At 38.3% G+C, this 23,252-nt stretch overlaps 1 protein-coding gene across 1 annotated transcript in view; it reads left to right on the top strand.

The window, feature by feature from the left end:
- Window positions 1-23,252, top strand: part of adck1 (aarF domain containing kinase 1) — a 70,563-nt gene that overhangs the window by 19,775 nt on the left and 27,536 nt on the right. The window contains exons 4-5 of the mRNA XM_058616004.1: window positions 7,631-7,834; window positions 22,832-22,990. Coding sequence (XP_058471987.1) covers window positions 7,631-7,834; window positions 22,832-22,990 — 363 coding nt within the window. The remainder of the gene's footprint in view (window positions 1-7,630; window positions 7,835-22,831; window positions 22,991-23,252) is intronic.

The raw sequence follows: 23,252 nt of genomic DNA, 5'->3' as shown, positions 1-23,252 counted from the left end.
CCTTGATTATGCAACCTACAGTTGCAGTGCCCGAATTAAATTATGCTGCCTGTAGCTTGCTGGCTTATACCTGCAGCCAGAAAACTGACAGTGATTGCCAGGCCCTCGGCTTCACTCACTGGTGGGACGCGGCATGTTTGATTCGAGAGGCTATCCGAGGAAGCAAGTTGTCAAAAGTCGCGGCGGACCTACGGAAATATTAAAAATCAAACTTGTCATCCATCCCTATCATCGGCAACGCCAATGAGTAATATTCCGCATTAATGGAAGGAGTTACATTTAGTGGTCTTACATTCCACCGCTGCAAAATCCGCTTGCGTTCCAGTCTATTTCGGATCAAGCACAATAAGTGAACCTCTTCAATGGTCACCACGTTTGGTGACGTCTGCTACGTGGTACATGGAGGTATGTAGGGTAGTGACGAAGATAATGTTTGGGTCGTAAAACAGATGAAAATAGAGTATAAATTGGCTTTTATCATACAGTCAATGTGCTGCTCTTTTGAACTGAAATTAATATTGAAGAAATTGGTTAGGGTTAGATTCTGTTGTTGTGTGTATAGTAGGACAGTACTGTAAAGTTATCAAGATGAAGGTAAAGTATAAAGTAAAGAAAAAATCTCCTAGGGAATGTAATCTTTAATTAGATTTCTGCTTGTTTTCTCTCTGACCTCATTTATGGAACAATTATATTATGATTACAGTGTTCTCTGTCTCATTACAGCAGCGAGGAAAATGGCTCCAGCATTTTCTATACATTTCTATGCATACGATCGAACTGCCTTTGTGGTTTATGCTCATTAAATGTATAGTGACTAAGTGCAGGAGCAGCATGAGATGCAGCTGTGGAGAGGTGTCCCCTCAGTTTAGCGAAAGCAAATCAAACTGGCATACAGTGATGCAGGAGTTCATCATAAGCCACTGCCTGTTCAAAGCGCCATTATCTTTGAATGGTGTGAAAGTTATGATAATTATAATAATAAGAATACAAAATGTCACAGTAGGCTAGTAGTTACAGATGAGGTGGGCTTCAAGAGTTGCCACCAACTCTTGACAGATTTCCATTCTGTGTGTTTATATGAGCAACAGCATTTGTGAACTCTTTGATTTAAAAACTGGAAGAATATGGAAAATGTTGAATGGTGTTTCCCGAACCTGGAATTGATGACATTCTCAAATGTCTCGTTTTGTCCACAAACCAAAATTATTCATATATTATGATTTGTTTTTATTTTGGTGCAAATAAACCGAAACATATTCACATTTAAGAAGCCAAAAACTCCAAAAACCTATGATAACTAATTATTAAAAAAAACCTCTCTGATTCATCGATTATCAAATTATTTGACAATATTTAGTAACTGATTAATAATCGATTAATCATTGCAGGTGTACTACTACTACTATGACTGCTACTTCTAATAATGACTCTCATGTTTCATAAGGTCACTGTCAGAGTAGGGACAAGAACCACAAACCAAAATTATTATGTGATTTCTTTGATATATGCAGGAAAAAGAAGCGGGAAAAAAAGAGAACATTCAAAGCAATTAATCGATTCTAAAAGTTGTTGAAAATGTATTATGCAATGTATTAATAATTGATTAATTGTTGCAGCCTGACTTATTTCATATTAAATTCATCACTATGTCATACACCTGTACATGTGTTGCTGTTGTTTCCTGGGTATAAAATATGCAGCGCACATCTTTCCGCATCAAGAAATCAGCCTTGTCGTCTGATGGAAATGACTGAAATACATGAATACACATTAATCTGAATTGCTCCTCCTAATCCTGGCTTGGCCTAAGTGAAATGTGTAAAGGACAGACTGATGTGACGAGTTCTGGACTGAATTTCTCTTTTGCCCAGTTTTTCCTGGAGCCTTCTTTGTGACTCAGGCCTCTGATCACACCAGACATCTGTTAATACCTGGTCTGAGCTAAGTCTTTGACTGGGCACTGAACTTAATCTGCACTCACCAAAGCGAGTAATGCAACAGCACAGAAACCAACCAGGAGAGTGCAGAGCGCTGTTAGATAAAGTAACACACAATTAAAGAAGTGGGTTGTCTGTGAAACAAACAAACAAACAAAAAAAACAAAAACAAAATACAGGCTTGACTTTGTGCAATACAGCACTGACATTTTAACAGCTTCTGTTCTTATTTCCTGGGAAATGTGCTCATTTCACAGTGACCATCAATCTTTGACTACTGCAGCATGAAGACACACCCGCTTCCTCTTCTCCCCCTCATAGCACTGGAGTATTTTTTATTTTTTTATAACAGGGATTAAATAAAAATCCAGACAGGAGACACTTGAGATGAGAACGAGGAAGTTTTGCGACAGAACTGTGTATGTTATACAACGCCAATGTTGACGACGTTAAAGGCCTTCAACTGTGGAGTGAATTAAGAATCATTATGTGACTTATATCAATATTATATCTATAATGCGACATGAGACAAGATATGGTCTTAGATTTACGATAGTCATATTGTGATAAGGCTTTTCCTGGTTTTAAAGGCTGTTGCAATGATAATCATCGTATTGATATTTTTCCCACCCCTATGATTTATCGCTATCGAATGATATCACTGATAGATAGAATCACGTAACTTGATCTTCACTAGTCACTTACTATTGTGTCACCATAGCTTAAAACAAATTAGATGATGAGTTTCAGGGTAATGATTTGGCTTTGGAGTTGAAGTTGCACATTCCACACTTTTCTTCTATTTAGAATTGTTCTCTCAGGTAAAATCCAACGGATGAGTGAGCGTTCATGTCATACAAGTCGCATGATATTAACCAGCTGTTATTTGAATCACGTTTTTGTCACTACTTCATTACTTTGAAGCAATTATAACTAAATGTATAAATGATTATGTTGACATGAATTTGTTTAACTCTTCAATTTGATTTATGATTCATGTATGTGCCAAATGCCCTTATTGTGGTATATAAAATGATCGCAAAATGACCTCTAGAGAAATAAGTAGGAACCATCACTATAGTCAAAGGCAGCCAGTTTTCCAGTGGGTTATATAATGGCAGTAGCTGTGTAATTTCTCTCTTAAGTTCATTATAAAGCGCTGATTATGTGTGAGTCACACTTTAATAGATATTTGTCCACATGAGTCACTAATATCACTGTGCATTTGTAATATTAATAAAAACATTATATACTTCAGTGAATTAATAATCATAATTATAGTTTCTCCTGCACTGTGTTGACCAAACACAACAGAACACCAAAGCTAACTCACACACATAACATTGTAGTGGTGCGACAACAGTGAACAACAACGTTGGTCACGACAAAGTACAGCAGCTCTTTTTTCCTGCTCTGTATGATTTTTTTCATTTACTGGTATATAACTCTCAATCGCATTATCTGTGTTTATTAGTCCGCCTGTGTGAAATTTGATTTAGTACAGTTTGAGTGGTGCTGACATGTTTATTTAAATGCCTCAAAGTCGGAAAAAGTCCCATAAACACAATAATTTCTTCTTTTTTCATGTAAAAGTACAGAGCGTGTTGACATGCACCCGGAAATTGAGGAAGGTAAATAGTAAATAGTGCTTATTCAAATTTAAATATTCAATGGCATTATTGGTTGAATGTTTGACTATTCTAAATTCCAATGAGAGCAGCTAACGAGATGCATTTAAAGACCATGGAACATGTCATCACTTTTGCGGGATCTACAGTGCGTTGAGCTTAGGGCAGCAGCTTCAATGCGTTCAAGAAACCTCGTAAATTGAAAGTGACAACAGATGCACCTCAAATCTGTTGATAAAATATTTTTTTTTTTAAAGTCTTAGTCATAGTAACCAACTTTTTATAATTCGGCGAATAATCAAATAATTGAATATCCCTACCAAATGAAATTCAGCCATCATTAATTGGAATATTTACATTTGTGCTTTCTCTTAAAGTTACCTGCCATGAAAAGGCCTGTAATGTGCTCATGGAAAGACATTACTTGTTTGTCCTCCATCTTTAATTGCACCACATCACAAACATGTAATAATCAAATCCTAATATTCCCAAAGATTCCCACACACAAGTAGAGGCCTGCACATCTGGTACATCTGTTGTTGAAATACCAGCAGTCCCACTGTTCTACTACAGGCTGATCTGTAAACTGCCATTTTAGCATGAATAGTAAGTGGGAGAAGCTACCGCAGCGGAAGCCGAGCCACATTAGTACAACAGCATTTTAATGTTCCCTCCTGCCATCCTTCTTTGGTGCTTGCTTCCCTGCATCCTTCTCTCCTTTCCCCTACTCATCCTTGCTTTACCCTCCTATCTCATGTCTATCTAGCCTTAGTTCCTTCTTTCTTCCACTCTCTCCCATCCATTAGACACCACCTTCCAAAGCACGCACACACACACACACAAACACACCCTCCAGCCTTCTATTTACTGTCCTTGCCAACTGTGTGAAGAGGATGAGTGGAGAGATAGCCAGAGGCGTTCTGCACTGAGCTCCTGTGTCTCTGTGATGTACCACAAATTAACCCCCATGTCTAATTCACTAACGGTTCATTTGATTGGATGCCGCGCATGTGGAGATGGTGGGTGGTGGCCAGCATCAGCCTATCCCAGAGCTGAAGTCCCCTCAGGCTGTCAGTGAGCAGCATTGCCATGGTGATGTCATCCTCAAGCTGTGAGCCCACCTCCGTTGGACAAAGCATACTGATTACTGGAGGAGAGAGAGAGAGAGAGAGAGAGAAAGAGAGAGCGAGAGAGTGCACAATGATGATGAATCTGATGATTAGGCTACAAGCCGTGGGCAAACTGATGCCAGATTTTCATTCTGATCAGACCCCTAATCAGCTCCCATACACAGACAGCCAGGAATAGATCTGACATGACTTCAGTGATGGGGCAGACTGTAAGCAGACCCTGTGTTTGCAGTTACAATCACTGATTTGTGGATCAGAGTGAGAAATGATATGAAACATTAAAGACCATAATTGATGAGATCACATTTTTCTGTTGACATTGGTTTAGATTTTTGAAAACCTGGACCTTTTTTATCCAGATGAAAGAGGAGTGAAACAACTCTAGGCCCGAGACGATGAAAAAATGCACTTGATGCAAGAGAACATCATTATTATTATTATTATCACGTAATATTTATAAAATACAGTGCTGACAACAATTATCAGACAATAATTTGTTTAATGACAAAGCGTTTGGAGGAGCAACAGCCTCTCCTGAATGTGCAATACAATAATAATCATTATAATAATGATAGTTGATTTTATTACTTACTGACACAAACCAGTAAGTTCTAAAAATGTCCTTGTCTGTTTTCATTTACACTCTTGCTTTTATGTTTATTTTTGCAGTTCAGTTGTTTTGTAAATGTGCACACAAACATTTGTGCAGTGCAGGTTTATTATAGGCTTTAATTAAAATGTCGTAATTTAAATCACATGTTATCACACAGTACAATGGGAATACTGACTGGTGAGATTACATGTTAAGATATTTCGTTTTTAAATGTAATAAACCTTTGTTTTTAAACACATTATTTGATATAAAGGCCACAAATGTATGCATAGGAAAACAGGATTAGGATTGATACTAAAACATATGTTATTGATGCTTTTTTCCTTGAAAATAAGAGAGCAGTATAAAAAAATGGCACGTTTCAGTGTGATTTTATATATATATATATATATTGTTTCTCTATAAATTTCTTTATAGTTTCAGTGTTTTCTATTTATTATTATTACTATCATCATTCTTATAAAATTCCTAAGTACGTTTTACTAATAAATAAGGAATCCAGGATCAATCGCCCAAATCACTTACAGTATTTCAGTGCTAAAGCATTTTATTGACGCCCCCAATTACATACCAGTCAGTGCATTTGCCTTTACTTTTCTGTTGTTATGATTTAAAAGGATTTTCTAGTGTATCTTACAGCAGAGAAGACTCATCTGGTAATCTCTGGTGACTTGTTCCTGTCACTGCTTTGTCATCAGTGACCAGATGACACACATGTCAAAATGTCCTATGGGAGTGCGTGTGTGTGTGTGTGTGCGCGTGTGTGCACAGTGGGGTTGCAGAGGTTAAGGGGAGCTAATTTCACGGCTTTTTATTTGCGCGGGTCTCAAGAGAGGGGCTCTCTGCAAGCATTATCACTTCCAGCTGGTTCAAAGAGGACAGAGGGGACAGGACCACCAGAGGCGCAGTATATACTGTGTGTGTGTGTGTGTGTGTGTGTGTGTGTGTGTGTGTGTGTCTTAAAGCACCACTACCTTTGGTGGTGTGTTTTTATGTCACATTCTGTGATTACTGGCTTTTGGATTGGAATCATGTGACTGAAAGTTAGTCCTAGACATTCACAAGCTGTTCAGTTCATAGCATGTGTATGTAATCATCAAGCATGTCTTGAATAAACTTGGTGAAATAGACCTTTTTCACAGCAGATATGAGGGTAGGTCACATTAAATACTTAAACACTGGATCCAGGAAGCTATTTCAACAGTTTATTGTAACTGATGATGGATGGATTTCTTTCCCTACACAAATATAAAAAGATATTATAAATCTGCATTTCACTAATTAAACAAAGTAGTAATATTAAATCAAATCAGGTTTAGACTTACGTCAGTAATGAGTTCACAATCTACACGGCATAACTCAGGTCTTAGACACAGGAATCTATCGAATATAAAACAATATGAACATTCAAATAATGTATATCAAACAAGTTAACCTTATGAACATGAAAAAGATCAGTATTAACTGATCTCACAGCAGCGTAATTGTTCCTCAAATTGTTTGGCAGCAAAAGAGGGGTCAAAGGTATTCAGGGCAGGGTTTTTATATTGGTGGAGTCTTGTGATTTTTGAACAATATATATACACTATCAATACAATTTTTCATGGTATGATACTGTATCAATTTTCATTTTTTTTTATAAAGAATTGATTGCAATATTTAAATATATTACCCTTACTTATAGTATGCCACCATATCACAGTATATGATATTATCACTATAGCCAGATTGTCACCAATACCCAGCCCTAGTAGCAAATGCACTTGCTTCCATATAGACACTACCATGAACAATCGCCATTCATTGATTCTGAATGTGTATCCAAGTGGGAAGTCGAAAATATGTACAATAAGTGATGTTGGTGCCACGTGGAAAGAAAAACAGAAGAGCATCTACTCCCTCAGGTGACCGAGAATGTCAATACTGGGCGTGATCAGAACATGTCAGCACTGATTGTGTGCTTTCATGCCCTCTCGCTTTATCTCGGATTACTTTTCTTGGTTCATATTGCTAAAACACAACTGACCTTAAATCATTAGAGTCCTTAAGGATCCACTTGCTTCTTAGCTCAGTGTGAACATTTTGTTCCGACAGAGAATTGAATGACATGCTCGTCTGGAAAGACTGCAAAGACACGTGACTCCATCTGAAACGCCAATAACTCCAGACCAAAGTCAGCTAAACGTGTTACAGTGCTGGAGTAAACATTTGTGTTTCTCATGCTTGACTAATGTAGAGGTATTTGGCCTCAGAGATCTGATGTCATAATGCTATGAAATTTTCTTTGTACACTCATTGTGTTCTTTGTTCCGTCACCTGCAGGTTCACCGGCGCTCGGCGAAGCGTCTTTTGGATTTGTGCTGTGCCAATCGTGGCACTTTCATCAAGGTGGGTCAGCACCTGGGTGCTCTGGACTACCTGCTGCCTGAGGAGTACACATCCACGCTGAAGGTGCTTCACAGCCGAGCTCCACAGAGCAGCATGGAGGAGATCCAGGAGGTCCTCAGAGAAGACCTCGGCAAAGAGGTAAGACCACAACAGTGGTTCTGTAGAGGGTTGTTTGGTTGCAGCAGTAGTAAGTATGTATCACCAGTATGGTGAGGTACTTTACCTTAGAGACAGTTTTGTACCAGTATGTGCTACAGGAGCACTTTAGTCATTTATTTGACACGCATACATGTTCTCAGAATAGGTAGGTTTGGTCCTTTATGACCGTGAACTGATTATCTTGGTGGCAAGAACACAAAGATATTCTACTTTGAACATCTTTGAATTTGAGGATGTCTTCATTCTGAGGTTTGGTCTAATTGCCTTAATACTTAATTTAAGTCTGTCTGTCCCAAATGTTATCTCCTTTTTTCGAAGTGTACCGAATATTTCCTCTAGAGGGCAGGGCTGAGTATCAACTTGCAGGCGTCAACAAACCATTGCGGAGAGGTTATTTTATTCTGCTTGATCCAAAATAGACTGGAACCCAAGCAGATTTTGCAGTGGTGGAATGTAAGACCGCTAAATGCAAGTTCTCCCATCAATGACGAGCTGCATTTTCAGTATTTCCCTATGTCCACTGCGACATTTGACAATTTGCTTCACCGGATAGACCCTCGATTCAAACATGACATGTCCCAAAGCACGCCAGTGTGTGAAGCCGAGCACCTGGCACTCACTCTTTATTTTAAATGTCTGTATGGACTCTCCTTTATCCTTTTCCCAACTGATTGGACTATTGACTCTACACTGCCCCCATGATTCCCAGTGGTATTGCTCCTCTTCGTCCGTTATCACAAGCTCCCCTGCGGGACACACAATGACGGACGATGATCTGGTGTAAAGAAGGTAAACTGCGGGTTGTTTTGAATTCTCTCAAGTCCTGGAGCTCTGGGTGACTCTGCTGCGCTGTGAATTGATTCAGCAGTTTCTTCCTGAAAACTTTTCTTGGTCACGAGCCAAGAACATAGTGAAAGCAAGATCGAGGTGAGGCCAAAATAGGCACAGATGGTGTTGTTTATCTGTCACGATTGCACTGTGCAATCCGTTACTAATATCATCATGACAATTATTCTTTATAGTAAAGAAAGTTGTCTATTTCCAGCGTCAATGTTGTTATTCAGGTCAGCACAGATCAGGTACTTGTGAATAATTAAAGTGAATATCTGTTAAGCGAGTCACTGCCTTCTACTGTTGGGAAAGAACATAATGAGATTTTCATGGTAGATTTTGCATTTATTGATTTACACATTCAGCGTCTGGTTGCGCTGCCACAGAAAAGTGGAGAACAGAGAGAAGGTCTCTCGTCTCATATCTCATGAGTTACACTGTAGGTGTTCCAGCTGAGTGTCAAACATCAGTCCCCCAGGCCACATACTGAGATCTGAGCAGTGAGGTTCAAACACAGTCTTTTATTGATCACATTTGTACACACAAGTGTTCAGACGCCTGACGATTGCACTAACAGGACCTGTAATGACTTATTCAAAAACATATACCCAGTATTTTAATATGGAGTTGGTTCCCCTTTTGCAGCTGTAGCAGCTTCCACACTTCTTGTTAGACTTTTCTATGTGAATTTGTGTCCATTCATTCTGTCTAGCATTTATGAGGTCCGACACTGATGTTGGATGAGAAGGCCTGGCTCACAATCTCTGTTCCAGTTCATCCCAAAGATGCTGGATGGGGTTGAGGTCAGGACTCTGTGCGGGTCAGTGTCTTTATAGTCCTTGACCTTCCTCAAACACATAGTTGGAAGCATAGCATTGTCTTGGTATGCTGAAGCGTTAAGATTGTCCTTTAGGGAGCTGTTTGTGTTGAGGCGTTTAACATGAAATCATTAGGAAATTTACCTTGAAAGTAGATGTCCAAACAACCGCAAGTGATTGACGCACAATTAAGACAAAGCAAGTTATTTCTCTTTAGTATATATTTACTCGCTTATTTTTTTTTTTTTTTGGGTTCACATTTTGACAGTTTAATTTTGCTGCCCGACTCACTATCTGAGGATAAGAATGTGTTTTTCTGTTCCTACATGCGCGGCGACCAGGAAGCAGGGGAAAAAGGGGGGGGGGGGTTAAATAAGGCAGAGGTAGGAGATATGCCTGACATTTTGTCCTCATTTCATTTCATAAGCAAAAGCCTCACTCCTGATGTAGCTGTTAATGCTGCTGTTAGCACAGAGAGTGGAGTCTGCTCTCCAACTAGTTGTTATGACAGCCTTTTAGAGGCTGCTCGAGGGAAAGGCAATTGTTCTGTTATTCTCAGACACAGTACATTGGTCTTCTCCCTCTGCCACACACTCCCCTGTGTGTGTGTGTGTGTGTGTGTGTGTGTGTGGGAAATAAGTGACTGTGTGAACATGTTGCTGCACATTACACAGACACAGTCAGGGCCTTTTTCATAAATGTTAAGACAAAATATTCCTCAGTCAGTGTGACACACATGATGAGATGGGATATACGGTCGGCCATTAGAGAGCCTGGGTAATAACTCCTAGTGTAGTGCACATGCAGACAGATTTACCAAGGAGCTAGAGTTTATACTGTGGTATCAGGGGTCGGCAAGCAAGCTTGGCCTCGGGCTAGGACGCAAAAATTACAAATTTAGGAAATATATTGTTTAAAAAAAACATTTGCCACTGACTGTTACTAGTATCTTAAAACTTATTCAGTCAGAGGTAAAAAAAAACAACCCTGCATTTGTGTGCAGCCTTAAGCTAACAATAGGCGCCTGGTGCTAATGTGAACATTGTCATTAATCACCAACTTGTTTCACAGACTCACAGAGATGTGGAGAATAAAATGTCAAAAAATGTTCTCTTAACAACCTATATTTTCCCATTTTGTACTGTTATTAATTATTGTGTATCATTTAAATATTGAGAATAACTGCCTTTTTTTTTTTCAAAATAAAGGCTCTGAATTCAGAATGAAATTGATGTCAATGACATGTCATGACATGAACATTCCAAAACCTTATTCTATTTTGTGCTTACTATTAAAAGACAATAAAATATGCGTTAAGTTATATTTTGCATGGGACAATAAAATGTCATGATAAAAAATTCCTTGATAGGTTGATAGTAATGTAAATATTAAAATAATAAAGTTAATATTCCATTATTCCAGTATTGAAAATGCTGTCTAGCTCGCCAACATACAGTCCTTGTGATTTATTTCCAGTCATTCCAGGACCTTCATGAAAAATGTTCACTTAAAAAATATGAAACCGGTATTTGAAATTTTGTAACAGGTTTTGTAACATGTTACAAACGCCTGTCTATATTTGTGCACCTTTTCTAAAAGCTGGCATATCCAAATAAAGGTAGATTATATATTATAAGTTCTTAAATGACTACAATAATATTGTGAATCACAATTATTTTGACCAGAATAAAAATCACAGGGTGTTTTATGTAGTCCTATGCCTGATTATTATTATTATTTTTTTTACATCTGTGTTTTTGTGTAACTGAAGAGGCATGAATAGATATGAATATATTGATCTGTATCATCAAATGAGCCCTGAATATTCCCTCACGAGCCTGAAGCATTTCAAAATAACAGAGACCAGCAGTGTGACCAATTAAACTACAAAACAAGATGAGGGTTTTGTTGTGCGTCTCTCCTCACTGCTGTGTGTAATGAAGAAACACACACATCATGAAACATTTGAGTGATTTCCAGGAAGTTTGTTTCCAACAGTGTTTGCTCAGTAGTAGGTGCAGTGTATCATAGACAGGTCAATAGGATAACACACACATTATCTGTGTCGGTCCTTCATCAGTCAATTAGCAATAGTCAAACAAACAATGATTTCTCTACCGATCATGCCTCCCGTACCTAAGATTGAAAGATTTTCACACATCTAAGCTGCGTTCACTGACCCACACACATTACCAGTGAATATGAATGTGTACACAACTAATTGCACATGATTTGTCTGCCATGTTTAAGACAACAAAATAACTAGTGTTGAGTTATTCCTCGTTACCGGTTTCTCTTTTTAAAAATCATAGTATTACTTATCACTCCCTGCCAAAAATAATTGATCTCCCCACTCGTTTTTACTTCTCATTGCTTGTCTGTGAGAAAGTCTGGGTAATCTCTAATGTGGTGCCAGAAGTACAAATATCACAAAAACATAACTTTACTCTTACTAATATTACCAGGAACATAAATTTGAGACTGTTTGACAGAGATAAAAGCAGATGTAGACATATATTAACGCATTCTGATGAGGGTTTTTTATGACTCCATAAAGGTTACAGGTTACAGGTGATTGAGTAGTTGAAATTTCCTGCTGCTTCATATTAATGATTATTGAGCTGAGGATGTCAGAAATTTCAGTTGTGAGGTAACTGACCAGAAATTAATACAGAAGTTAACTGTGATCATATTATCAAAATTGTATTTGTCAACTATTTTGATTTTGTTTTTTATTAATAACTGAAACAAGCTGTCTGATTTTTGAGCTTCTTAAATGTGTATATTTTTTGGTTTTAATCCAAAAAAATAAGTGACAGATTAATCGATTTTGAAAATAATCCTTAGTTTCAGCCTTATTTAAAACTACTCCTTACTGGGGAAACTAATAGTAGTAGTACTGTTAGGAGTTACTTTTCAACACTGTGCAAGACAAATGCATTTAAGTGAAAGACGACACTAAAACTGTTTGGTTCTTCAGAGCAACTGTCAGAAAAAAGGGGAAAAGTACTGGCCCAGTGTTTTACATATTTTTCTTCAGTAGTTTATTAAAGCTTTTATCCAGACAAGTCTTTTTTTTTTATATCTCGGAAGACAATAAGAAACCAGTGGTATGTGCCAATAAGATGAATATGAGCCAACATCACAGTGAAATCAAATTGCCTTTCTGTATTTTTTTCCCCTCCTTCCTCATTAATGCTGTTTTAATTGAGGTGTACATTCAGTTTGACTCCTTCCTGCATCTGTGTGGAACGTCATGATCCATTAAAAAAATGAAAAAAAAAGAGAGGCAACAAAGAGGGCAACAGAAGGAATCAGCCCTCGTCTCTTTTGAAGAGGCAGGAGAAGAAGGGATGCTGATGAGCGACGCTGCTGCCAGACGGCTCTGGTGTTTGGGAAGCAGCCTCAGCATCATTTCCGTTTGACTACACATGCTTTCTCTCCGAACGCAGGCGTTCGTTCCCATGTGTGTAAGATCCTCTCATGTTATCCGTGGCGTGCTGTTTTCTGCAACATTTGCAGTGACATATGCATTCCCACTGTGCGTGGTTTTGGAGAGCCTAGCCATAGCTCGAGCTGTCATTTCCCCCTCTGTAGTGAAAACGAGGAACGGCCAGCATGTGCAATATGTCGTTTTTTACCAAACAGAGTCTGCATCCAGGATGAATATCACACTTTGCTGGTGATGAGGCATAACTGAAGAAAACATGGGTGCATCATGGGTACTTGGCGTCTTGTCAAGGCAGTGTAGACCATTTTGGAAGAGGCAGTGATTCTGAGGGAACATCCCTTACACGGATTGTCAAGACTGATAAATAAACAAAACACAAATCATACGGCTTTATCCCATTATGCAGCTCTAGCACTACTCTGTTTTCATGTTTTTTTTTTGCTTTTCCATTACGGATAGTACCTGGTACCTCGTACTTTTTTAGTACCTGCTAGTACCAAATCTGACATTGTCAGACTGCCGGTCACTGATTGGTCATGACCATGACGTCCGACACATGAATCAAACTAAACAATGCCGAACTGTCGATCAGTTAAAATGACTTAAAATGACTTAAAAATCCCCTAAACATGCATTAGTCTCCAACACTCCAACACAAGGGAATTTCTAAAGCTGCTTTGACGACCATGTCGTAATGAAGTAATGGAAAACGTGACTGATACCAAACCTGATACCAAACCTGTCGAGTCAAGTCAGGAAGAACCGAGTACTGCTAGAACTGTATAATGGAAAAGTGCCATTATTGACATCAAGAATGCAACAGGGATTGCCATTACACGATTTGTACCGGAAACCCTATTTGCTCTGCGCATGTGCAAAATATGACTACCTGCTGTCAAAACAATTTGTATCTGTATAATCTGTAGATTATTAAATTATTATTTTTATTTAGGTTCAGGGATTGTAAAATTAAAAAATAATGTTATATCACATTAATAGACATTTTGAATTTACATTTTGTTTTAGTAGTTATTCTTATAAAACAATTTTAATAACATCTTTGCTTTAGTGCTTATTCTGAGAAAATAACACATTTTATGTTATCTCTAATTGTATTAGTTATTCCTATCAGACAAATCCATGTTTTTTTCACTTATTCTAATTAAATTAAATACACATTTTGTATTTAATCTTTTGTTTTATTAGTTATTCTTCGAAAAATAACATACACGTTTCATGTTATCTCTCATTTTATCAGTTATTCTTATCAGACAAACACACGTTTTTATGTGCTCTTTCATTTAGTAGTTATATTTATTAAATACAAATAAAAACATTAGTTTTAGTTGTGTAACCTACACTGTGCAGATAAAACAACCTTTCAACCTGGCTTTCAAAATAAGAGCCACTGACTTCGGCTTTTACTGTTTCTCATATAAAACATTTTCATAACGCTTAACAATAAAATGAATACATTGGTATCTTGTAAAATAAAATACAAACATTAGTGTTAGTAGTCATTCCTCAACTGTCATTAATGGTAACAGGAAGCAGTCACACTTCATACTTTCCCAGAACAAATCAGGTTTTGGATACAGATCAGATAGATAGATCAGCTAATGACGGGGGTATCATGATATGTTTTATGAAACCGAAATGACTGTTGACACAAAATTTCTATATGTAAAAAAAATGCATGCACAAATATATTTTATTATTCCCGTTTAAGCTCCTGCAGTGAAAATCTGATATTGTGACACATCTATAAAACTCTTCTGTCAGAAATAATATTTATCAGTATCTATCCTTAATGTAATGCAAACTAACTAAAAAAAGAGATCAGAATAAAAATTATTCTCCATATATTCTCTAATAACTCTATATATAATAGAGCTGCAACCAACTATTATTTTCATAATCAAGTAATCTATCAAGTGTGTGGTCCATAAAATGTCAGAAAATGTTGAAAAATGTGGTATTCACCAAACCTGGATGAAGTTCTCGAATGTCTTGTTTTGTCCACAAACCAACAGTTTCTTTAGATGTGGAACAGAAAATCTAGGGATGAGCTGATACGATACTCAGTATCAGTATCAGATACTGGTCCAAATCACTGGATCTGATATCGGACGGACAAAAATGTAAAATCCGATATATCACTTGCTTCACTACGCACAGCATTTTAGCTGAGTCATGTTGTGGGCTGCTTATTTCTGCTCTGTGGGAGGAGAATATTTGTAACATAGTTGGAGAATTATGTCTCTGAAATAGCTTGAAATAGCTACAGCACAAAAAAAAAATGTGTTGTTAACGAGCTTTGTACTTTAAAAAGGTCTAAAACGACTGTATTGGACTGATATCACTATCCGCAGATGACGATCACTAAAAGAAACCCGAAAATATTCCCATTTAAGAAACTGAAATTTTAAAAAGCTTGTGTCAGTTGTTGAAAAAATCAATGAATCGATTAACAATTAATAATAGTCTTTATAGTCATTAATTTTCGCCCTGATATGAAACCTTTTGAGTTAAAAGTATAAAAGCCTTTAGAAATAATTAGAAAAATGATGAGCTCTATGAGTGTTTGAATTTGCAACAAAAGCTTATTAAAAGGGAGAATCCAAAAGGTCTGGAAAGTTTTTCTGAATAAAAATAAAGAAAATAAAACAATAGGACAAATTAGCAGTAAAGTGGTACATTTTGTGTACATGTATACACAGACTCCTCTTTTATTGTCATGCCTTCAACCACAGATTGAAACAGTTGGACAGGGCATGTGAGAGATCACCAAGTTAAGACTTTGATTCCCTCTCATCAGTTAAATAATCTCTCTCATTGCCTCCCGTCCGTGTTGTAATGATTTATGTGTTTTCAATCAGCTGGGGCTGCTGCTGCTTGGTCGCCTGTATCCAAAATGGCCACCTTACCACAGACACTGATGTGTTGCCATCCCACTGTGTTGCCTCGGGGACCACTTTATTTGTGCCATAACTCATTTCGGGGAACGTATGCCACTGCGGGTCTCCCCTCTGGGACCGACACACACACACACACACACACACTCGCGCGCACACACACACACACATTACCATGTTTATTAACTCCACAGCTGAGATTAACATAAGCAGTGACTGTGGTGGCTTTGAACCTGAGGCTACAGGCCCGGCTCTGTTGATATTACCACAGCTACAAACACAGCATGTCAAGAGGTTGGCGCTTTGAGCTCCAACTTTCCTTTTTTGGAAAATAATACATAAAAATAATCCAAGTGTATAAAGCTGTTCAGGTTAAAATTTTAGTGGGATCTCTCAGATTCTTGCCGCTGCTTAAAGTGACAGGCCCATTGGAGAAATTACACGTTTCCTTAACCCATGAAAGCTCCCCCCTCTCTCTCTCTCTCTGCGTGTCAGTTACCATCGGGTGTTCGTCGTCATAGTGGGAGGACACTGGTGGGTGTAGACAATTTCATTCCATTTAGCATATTTGCATAATGAATAACTCAGCTGTTCCCTCACAGGATCCCATGCCTCTTACATAATGCATGATCTGATGGCATCTTCTAGAGGGCTCGTGTTCACTCTTTTACCTGATGGGCCAACATCATGTTCAAATTAGCCTCTTTTTATGACTCACCAGGTACAAACAACGAGGGAATTCCCTCCAGCATGCGTGCAGTTTGAAGTATGGTTATTTAAGACGATTTGCACGAGCTTGAAAGGCTATTTATTACACTGTGGCAAATTAAGTAGGAGGAACGCCATAATGATTATGGCCTTTACCTTAAGATTATGGCAGAATCTTAAGGTAAGTGTACTTTTTCACCTTTAAATGTGAAAAAAACAACTGACAATCAAAGAGACTAGTCTGTTAACACTTGGCATCTTATTACACTGTGGTGGTTTTACACAAGATAACCAGGGTTCTCACCAGGATTTTTTCACAGCATAGGGGAGGACGAGCGCCACAGGCGTGAGTATTGTAGGGGGGTCCCGGGGCATCCCCACCCCCAGAAAATGTTGAAATCTATAACCCTCTGAAAAACAATTTCATGCATTTTGAGGGCCACGTTTTTGTGAAATAAAGCTATTATTACGATGGTACCGATTAAAAAAGGAAAAAAACAACAGAAAAGCCCGGCATAGGGCCTCCTATGCTCAGCTGTGCCGGCGAGAACCCTGGTAACAAAATGGAGTCGGCTGCAATATGTTGAGTGGTTTTAAAAATTTTCAGCATTTTCAATGTGAATATTTTCCGGTTCTTTGCTCCACATTTTGTGGATAAAAAAAGACCCTTGGGAATATCATCATTGCGAGGTTTGGGAGGAAAAAATGGTCAACATTTTCTTACACTTTATTATTATTAATTGATTTTGAAAACAATTGTTACTTTCAGCCTTAACATCGAGTTTAAACCCCATCTAGGGTTGAGAAGTAATTCAAAAACTATATATGCTATATAATATATATATATATATATATAGCATATATAGTTTTTTATATATATATATATATGCAAGACACTTGAGAACGTCATTATTTCTTTTGAAGATTATTGAAAGATTAATTAATTTTGAAAATAATCGTTTAAACCCCATCTAAGGCTGAGCAACTTCTTTATTTGCAATACAACAAAGGTTCAATAAATGTCGATATAATGTATTACTTCAAGTTTTAGTTTTCTGTTCATATCAAAAAACATTTAAAACTACAATTTATCTTCATCTTTCACTCAAGGGCAAAATCAGTCACTATTATCCAACATTTATCGTAATAATACTTATAATTATCGACAGATTAGAAAATGTCTTAATGTGATAGCCTTCTTAGCCAAAGTTTGCAGCCCTAACCACATTATTACAAAACACCCATATAGTTGTAGTTTTCAACCATACATTTTAACAGCATTAAGGTCCAGTGTTATTTGGATCTTAAATTATAAGAGGAACAAGCTGAGCAAACATGAGTAGCTTACACTTGCTGAATCCACTAAAGGCCTCCTGAAAAAAGAAAATCCTGAACTAGGAACAGCCAGGGAATCTGACTTCCACTGCCCTGTGTTACTTCACACACAGATCGACATTTGTAACAATTTTCTGATCTGTTATGGTCCACACAGCTAATTGATTCACCGAGAAAATATTCAACAGACCGTTTTATTGCTCTGATTTGACTTGGTCACATTTAGACATTAGAATCCCCGACTCTGTGGTGTGGCACAGCTCCACATCCTCCCTGGTGTGAGTTCACACTAAATTAATGACAGGGTGAAATGGGTTACACACTGATAATTTACCAGGACGCGTTGAGACGAGTAAGTCTTGTGGTGAAAAGATGATGTTGTGGTCCCTTTTTAAAACTTTCTTCCTCTTCTTTCTCTGATGAATTGGCGTTTTAAAAGCTTCATCTACCGTCATCCATCTTGGCCTCTGATTAGCTGGGACGGATGGCTTTGTCGCAGAAATTAGATAGTGGTCGGTGACACATCGGGAAACATGACTCTGATTAGCAGCAGTTATCTGTGAGCTGCAAAACTTGTGTATGACCAGATTATTGGGCTAAAATATATATGCTGTTATGGTTAAGGGGGTATAAGGGTTAGGGTGCCATAGACCCTAACCCTAACCCTGTGCCATATAGTGTCTTATATCCTTTTTTCAGCACAACCTATAGGCAATCTGATAAAAAAAAAAAAAAAAATCTCCAACTTTATAATCACACCTGAGCAAAACTTACAAATTGAATTTGTGAAATTTGGAAATACGTCACTTAAAAGTTCACTTGGCTCGTTTTAATGAAGAAAAAGAAAAGAAAAATTGTCTATTTCTCACAATTATTTCCACTTTATATCACTACCAAAACATGTGATATATAATGAATCATAACTTTAACTCAACAACACATAAGAAGCCTGAATGTGTGACCTATAAACACAAACCCCCAGGATGTCCTTATAAGGAGTTGTGAATTATTAAATTACCATGAGTGCACCTACGGCACAGATCTGTGTCGCAGGAGCACTGAAGAGCCATGAGTGCAAGATTGCCTGGTTAAGGCCTTATTAATTCTGTGAATAACACTACATACAGTACTTGAAGGGCAGAAGGGTGTGTGTGGCTTAAGCAGAAGCTATGTGTTGTACAGTGCATGCTGTTTTATTTTCCTGTAAACAGGTTTGTATCAATGAGGCAGAGACGCCTCGGGATGCTGTGGAGGTTTCCTGAGCGTACAATAAGTCTTTTGTAATGACTCCAGGTCTCTTGGGAAGCCTCTTTAACCTTCAAACTAACACACTAATTAATCTGTGTGTGTGTGTGTGTGTGTGTGTGTGTGTGTGTGTGTGTGTGTGTGTGTGTGTGTGTGTGTGTGTGTGTGTGTGTGTGTGTGTGTGTGTGTGTGTGTGTGTGTGTGTGTGTGTGTGTGTGTGTGTGTGTGTGTGTGTGTGTGTGTGTGTGTGTGTGTGTGTGTCCACGGAGAAAATTGGATGCTAATGAAGGACTACCTCTTCTTAAAGTGGACACAGGGAGAGGCTCAGTGTGAGAGAGATTTGTAAGGAAGGCAGATCACACACAAAAAAAGCAAAGCACCATTTTTACAGTAGCTGCATAAAACTCATAAAGTTGAGACTGTTTACCTGTGTTTCCACCGAGTGAGCGGTTCAGTTTGGTACATGACAGTACGTATTTTTTACTGTTTCCATTAGTAATAGTACTGAAATAACCTTCCCCAACCATTCCATTTTTGGCACCTTTCCCTTAGGGTACGATAGTAGAATGGGACAGTATGGTCAAGGTGGAGCTAGACCGGATCCAGTCAGCTGATTCGGTGACAGAAAAATGTCACTCGGTTCACTAGCGGTTGGTGTAGCGGCCACCAACTGAGCAAGAAAAAAAGAGCTGTTTTGGGTCTTCCGTTGTTGTCGGTTGTGTCTCGTTCGTTGTCATCACACCGTCATGACGTCACGGTGATTATCTCGCTGTTGCGGCCATCGTGCACAGCCCACACCCCGCCGACAAAGTAAAGGTACTGATCTCAATCGAAATGCAAGACTGACCCAGGACTGTACCGTACTGTACCAAACCACGCCATACCATAATGGAAACACAGCATTTGTGAGATTTTAATTAGTGTTGAGGAAAAGGAGAAGGTAGTAATGTAAGATTACAGATGACATCTCCAAAGGATAGACCAATAACAAATGCCAAACAAAAGAGTCTGTGTTGTAATGACATAAGCTATGTTTCCATTAAGATGTATAGCGGATATTGACCGAAATGATTTATTATTGGTTAAACAAAATGCACATTTGTTTGTTTCTATTGACTGGTGTAAAGCAAATATTGGGAGCTAGTTCACCAAGATAAGTAGTAGCTAGCACAAATGTCTGTGTTACCACAGATGGATAAGGATGTAAATAAAGAGCACCAGCTGATCATATGTGGTTTCAATTCATCATTGTAGTAAATGTTTACTTAATGCATTAAGTGGAGAAATGGGACAGCCCATGGATGAGCGTAACGGGATTGGGCTACTAACCGGAGGGTTGCCGGTTTGCATTCCCGCCACGTCAAATGCTGGGGTAACCCTGAGCAAGATACCCAATCCCCATTGTTTACTGTTAATTGGACACTTCAAACTGACCCCAGCCCTATACATCCAGTGTACACCTTGTGCCAACACCACATTTTCCACCTCCTTCAAAAGTGTAATATGCAATATTTTGCTGATGGAAACCGACCTATATTCACTCATTTTCTATTCATAGCAGAAACAGTAGAAACACCACATGGTCTTTATCATTTTCAACATTTTCTGCCGTTAATCAAGAAAATAATTGACAGATGAATCAATAATGAAAATAATCATTAGTTGCAGCCCTGCGTGTATCTGTGCCTGTGTTGTTCCCCTCCATTGTAAAACACTGTAATGCGTTCTGTCTTTGGCTGTCGTCAAATTCAGTTTCCATTTTCTTCATTTGATGGTATTTTGTACAAGGAAATTACTCTTACAGCACAAAAGGAAGTTATTGGTCTGCCCTGTGTAATTACACCCATCCCCCTGAATTAAGCACATTGTTACTTGGCCTCCTGGTAGGAATAAGAAAGGAGACACAGAAGTATTCATTTTAATTGTCTGCACCCATGTCTTAAGGAAGAAATTAAATCCCTTCATTATCATATTATCACTGTCTTTTTAAATTACATCATATAGTTGCTATGGTTCTTATGTCCTTCCAACCTGATATATAAATTCACCACGCAGGAAGCCATCCTCTGCTTCGTAGGGCATTTTCCAATGATAAATAGAGGATTTAAACAGCTTTGTAAATGATTTCAGAACACGTGTTCATGGCGAAAGGTCATTTTTATTCAAAGGACAAGACAAGCAATCATTTATTATTAAGTAGTGCTTGAAAAATAAAATCGTTTTTAAATATAGAATCACAATTTGAAACCACATAATCACCAAATCCGTAAAAGGTTGCCCTTAATGATACAGTATATGTATGTAGCATGCGGGTTTATTCTTATACTTTACTGTCAGTAAAACAGCCATGTGCTAGTAGAGCTCACTATCAGGCTTGTGAGTCAAAAGTGATTATTTCAATCTCAGTATTTCTCTTTCAACAACAGAGTGTCAGTTTAATAAGACCACCAAGTGTTCCACATATTAGTAGCATAAGAAGACGAGAAGTATTGCCCGACTTAATAGGCCTGTAAAAGGCACTGTTTAGCTTGTATGTAATGACTCAGCAGCACAGGACTCCATTGATCCTGACACTCTTTTAAAGTGGCTCCTTTGATCCCATTTGGAGCCTCTGCCTTCTCAGCTTAATGATCATTGAAACCGTCTTAACATCATCCTCTGTCACCAGAATTGGTTTACCACTATCTGCCGCCGCCTAACAAGATTGCATTCAACAAAGAGGTCAAACTGGAGGGGGGGGAAAAAAATCCACCATCCACCAATGAAGACATTTTTGGTTATTGAGTCTTTAAATCTCACCGTTATATAATGGATACGTTTCTGTATTCCTCCTGATTTATGGTCAGCGCTATGAAAGAGCTGCAGTCGGCAGGATCAGCTGTTGAGTTTCATCCCCAGGTTATTAAAATAAGCCGTCTCTCCTGAGCTCCTCATCAGATGAGATGGACATTTCATATGAGACTGATGAGGTATCAGGGACACGTGTCTGACTCTGTTAGACTGTTTCTTTTTCAGGTTTCTTTACAGAGTAGGCATTAATTGCTGGACAAACAGGTCAGAAGCTGCAGATTTAGTCGTAAACAGAGCCCAGAGGAAGTGCAGAAGTTTTGTGCTCTCTTAGATTACTTTGTTTACATCACGCTGAAAGGTTATTGTGGAGTTATTTATCAATAATGACAAATAATCCTGCCGACTGTGCCTTTATGGTAATCAGTCATCCCTTCTTGTTTTGATTTTTATTCATTCACTTTTCTCATTTCATACAGTTTTACTTCCTGCTCCTAGGTCTCCAGTTGCTTCCTATCAGTTCACATAAAACAGAAAATATTCACATTTATGGAGATAAATTCAGACCTTTTTTTTTAATTAAAATAATACTCACAAACATTTTCATTGTCAAAATAGTTGGGGATTGATTTAGTAATTGATTACAAATTGACACAATCAAATTAGCTTTATCTCTATATGTCCTCCTGCCTGTGATTTGTCTGGCCTCCTTCATTTCTAATTTATCCAGCAGCTTGTACAAAAAAGAGATGATCAAATTGATGATCAGCCCCCTCATTGCTCCACCCTTTCCTCCCCTGTCTCCTTTATCATTATCTATACCGTATTTATCCTCTGCTCCCTCTCTCTCACTCCTTTCTTCCTCATCCCTATCTCTGTCCCGCAGCTGTCCGAGTTATTTGTCTCCTTTGAGGAGACGCCTCAGGGTACAGCCTCCTTAGCCCAGGTCCACAAGGCAGTGCTTCATGATGGGAGGACAGTGGCTGTCAAGGTCCAACACCCCAAAGTCCAGAGACAAAGCTCCAAGGACATACTGGTGATGGAGGTGAGTTTGTGTCTGTTAAGCTCTCTTTGACACAAGCGCTGCTGTGACTCACAGGCGTGAGACACCGATGACGGTTTACTGGTGTCAAACAGCTGAAAATGATGAATGACAACAAAACAAGACAATTATTGACATCCGATTGGGTTGAGCTGTTATAGTAAAAATAAAACTTGTATTGCAAAATACTGTGTATATGTATACTGTATTTATGCAGGTAGCACGGTGTACAAAATGACACTAGTTTTGTGGACAAAAGGAAGGA

This window comes from Solea solea, chromosome 18, assembly GCF_958295425.1.
Source record: "Solea solea chromosome 18, fSolSol10.1, whole genome shotgun sequence".
NCBI classification, from domain to species: Eukaryota; Metazoa; Chordata; class Actinopteri; order Pleuronectiformes; family Soleidae; genus Solea; species Solea solea.
Note: the sequence above shows the minus strand (reverse complement) of the source record. Positions and strands in the feature narration are given on the sequence as shown.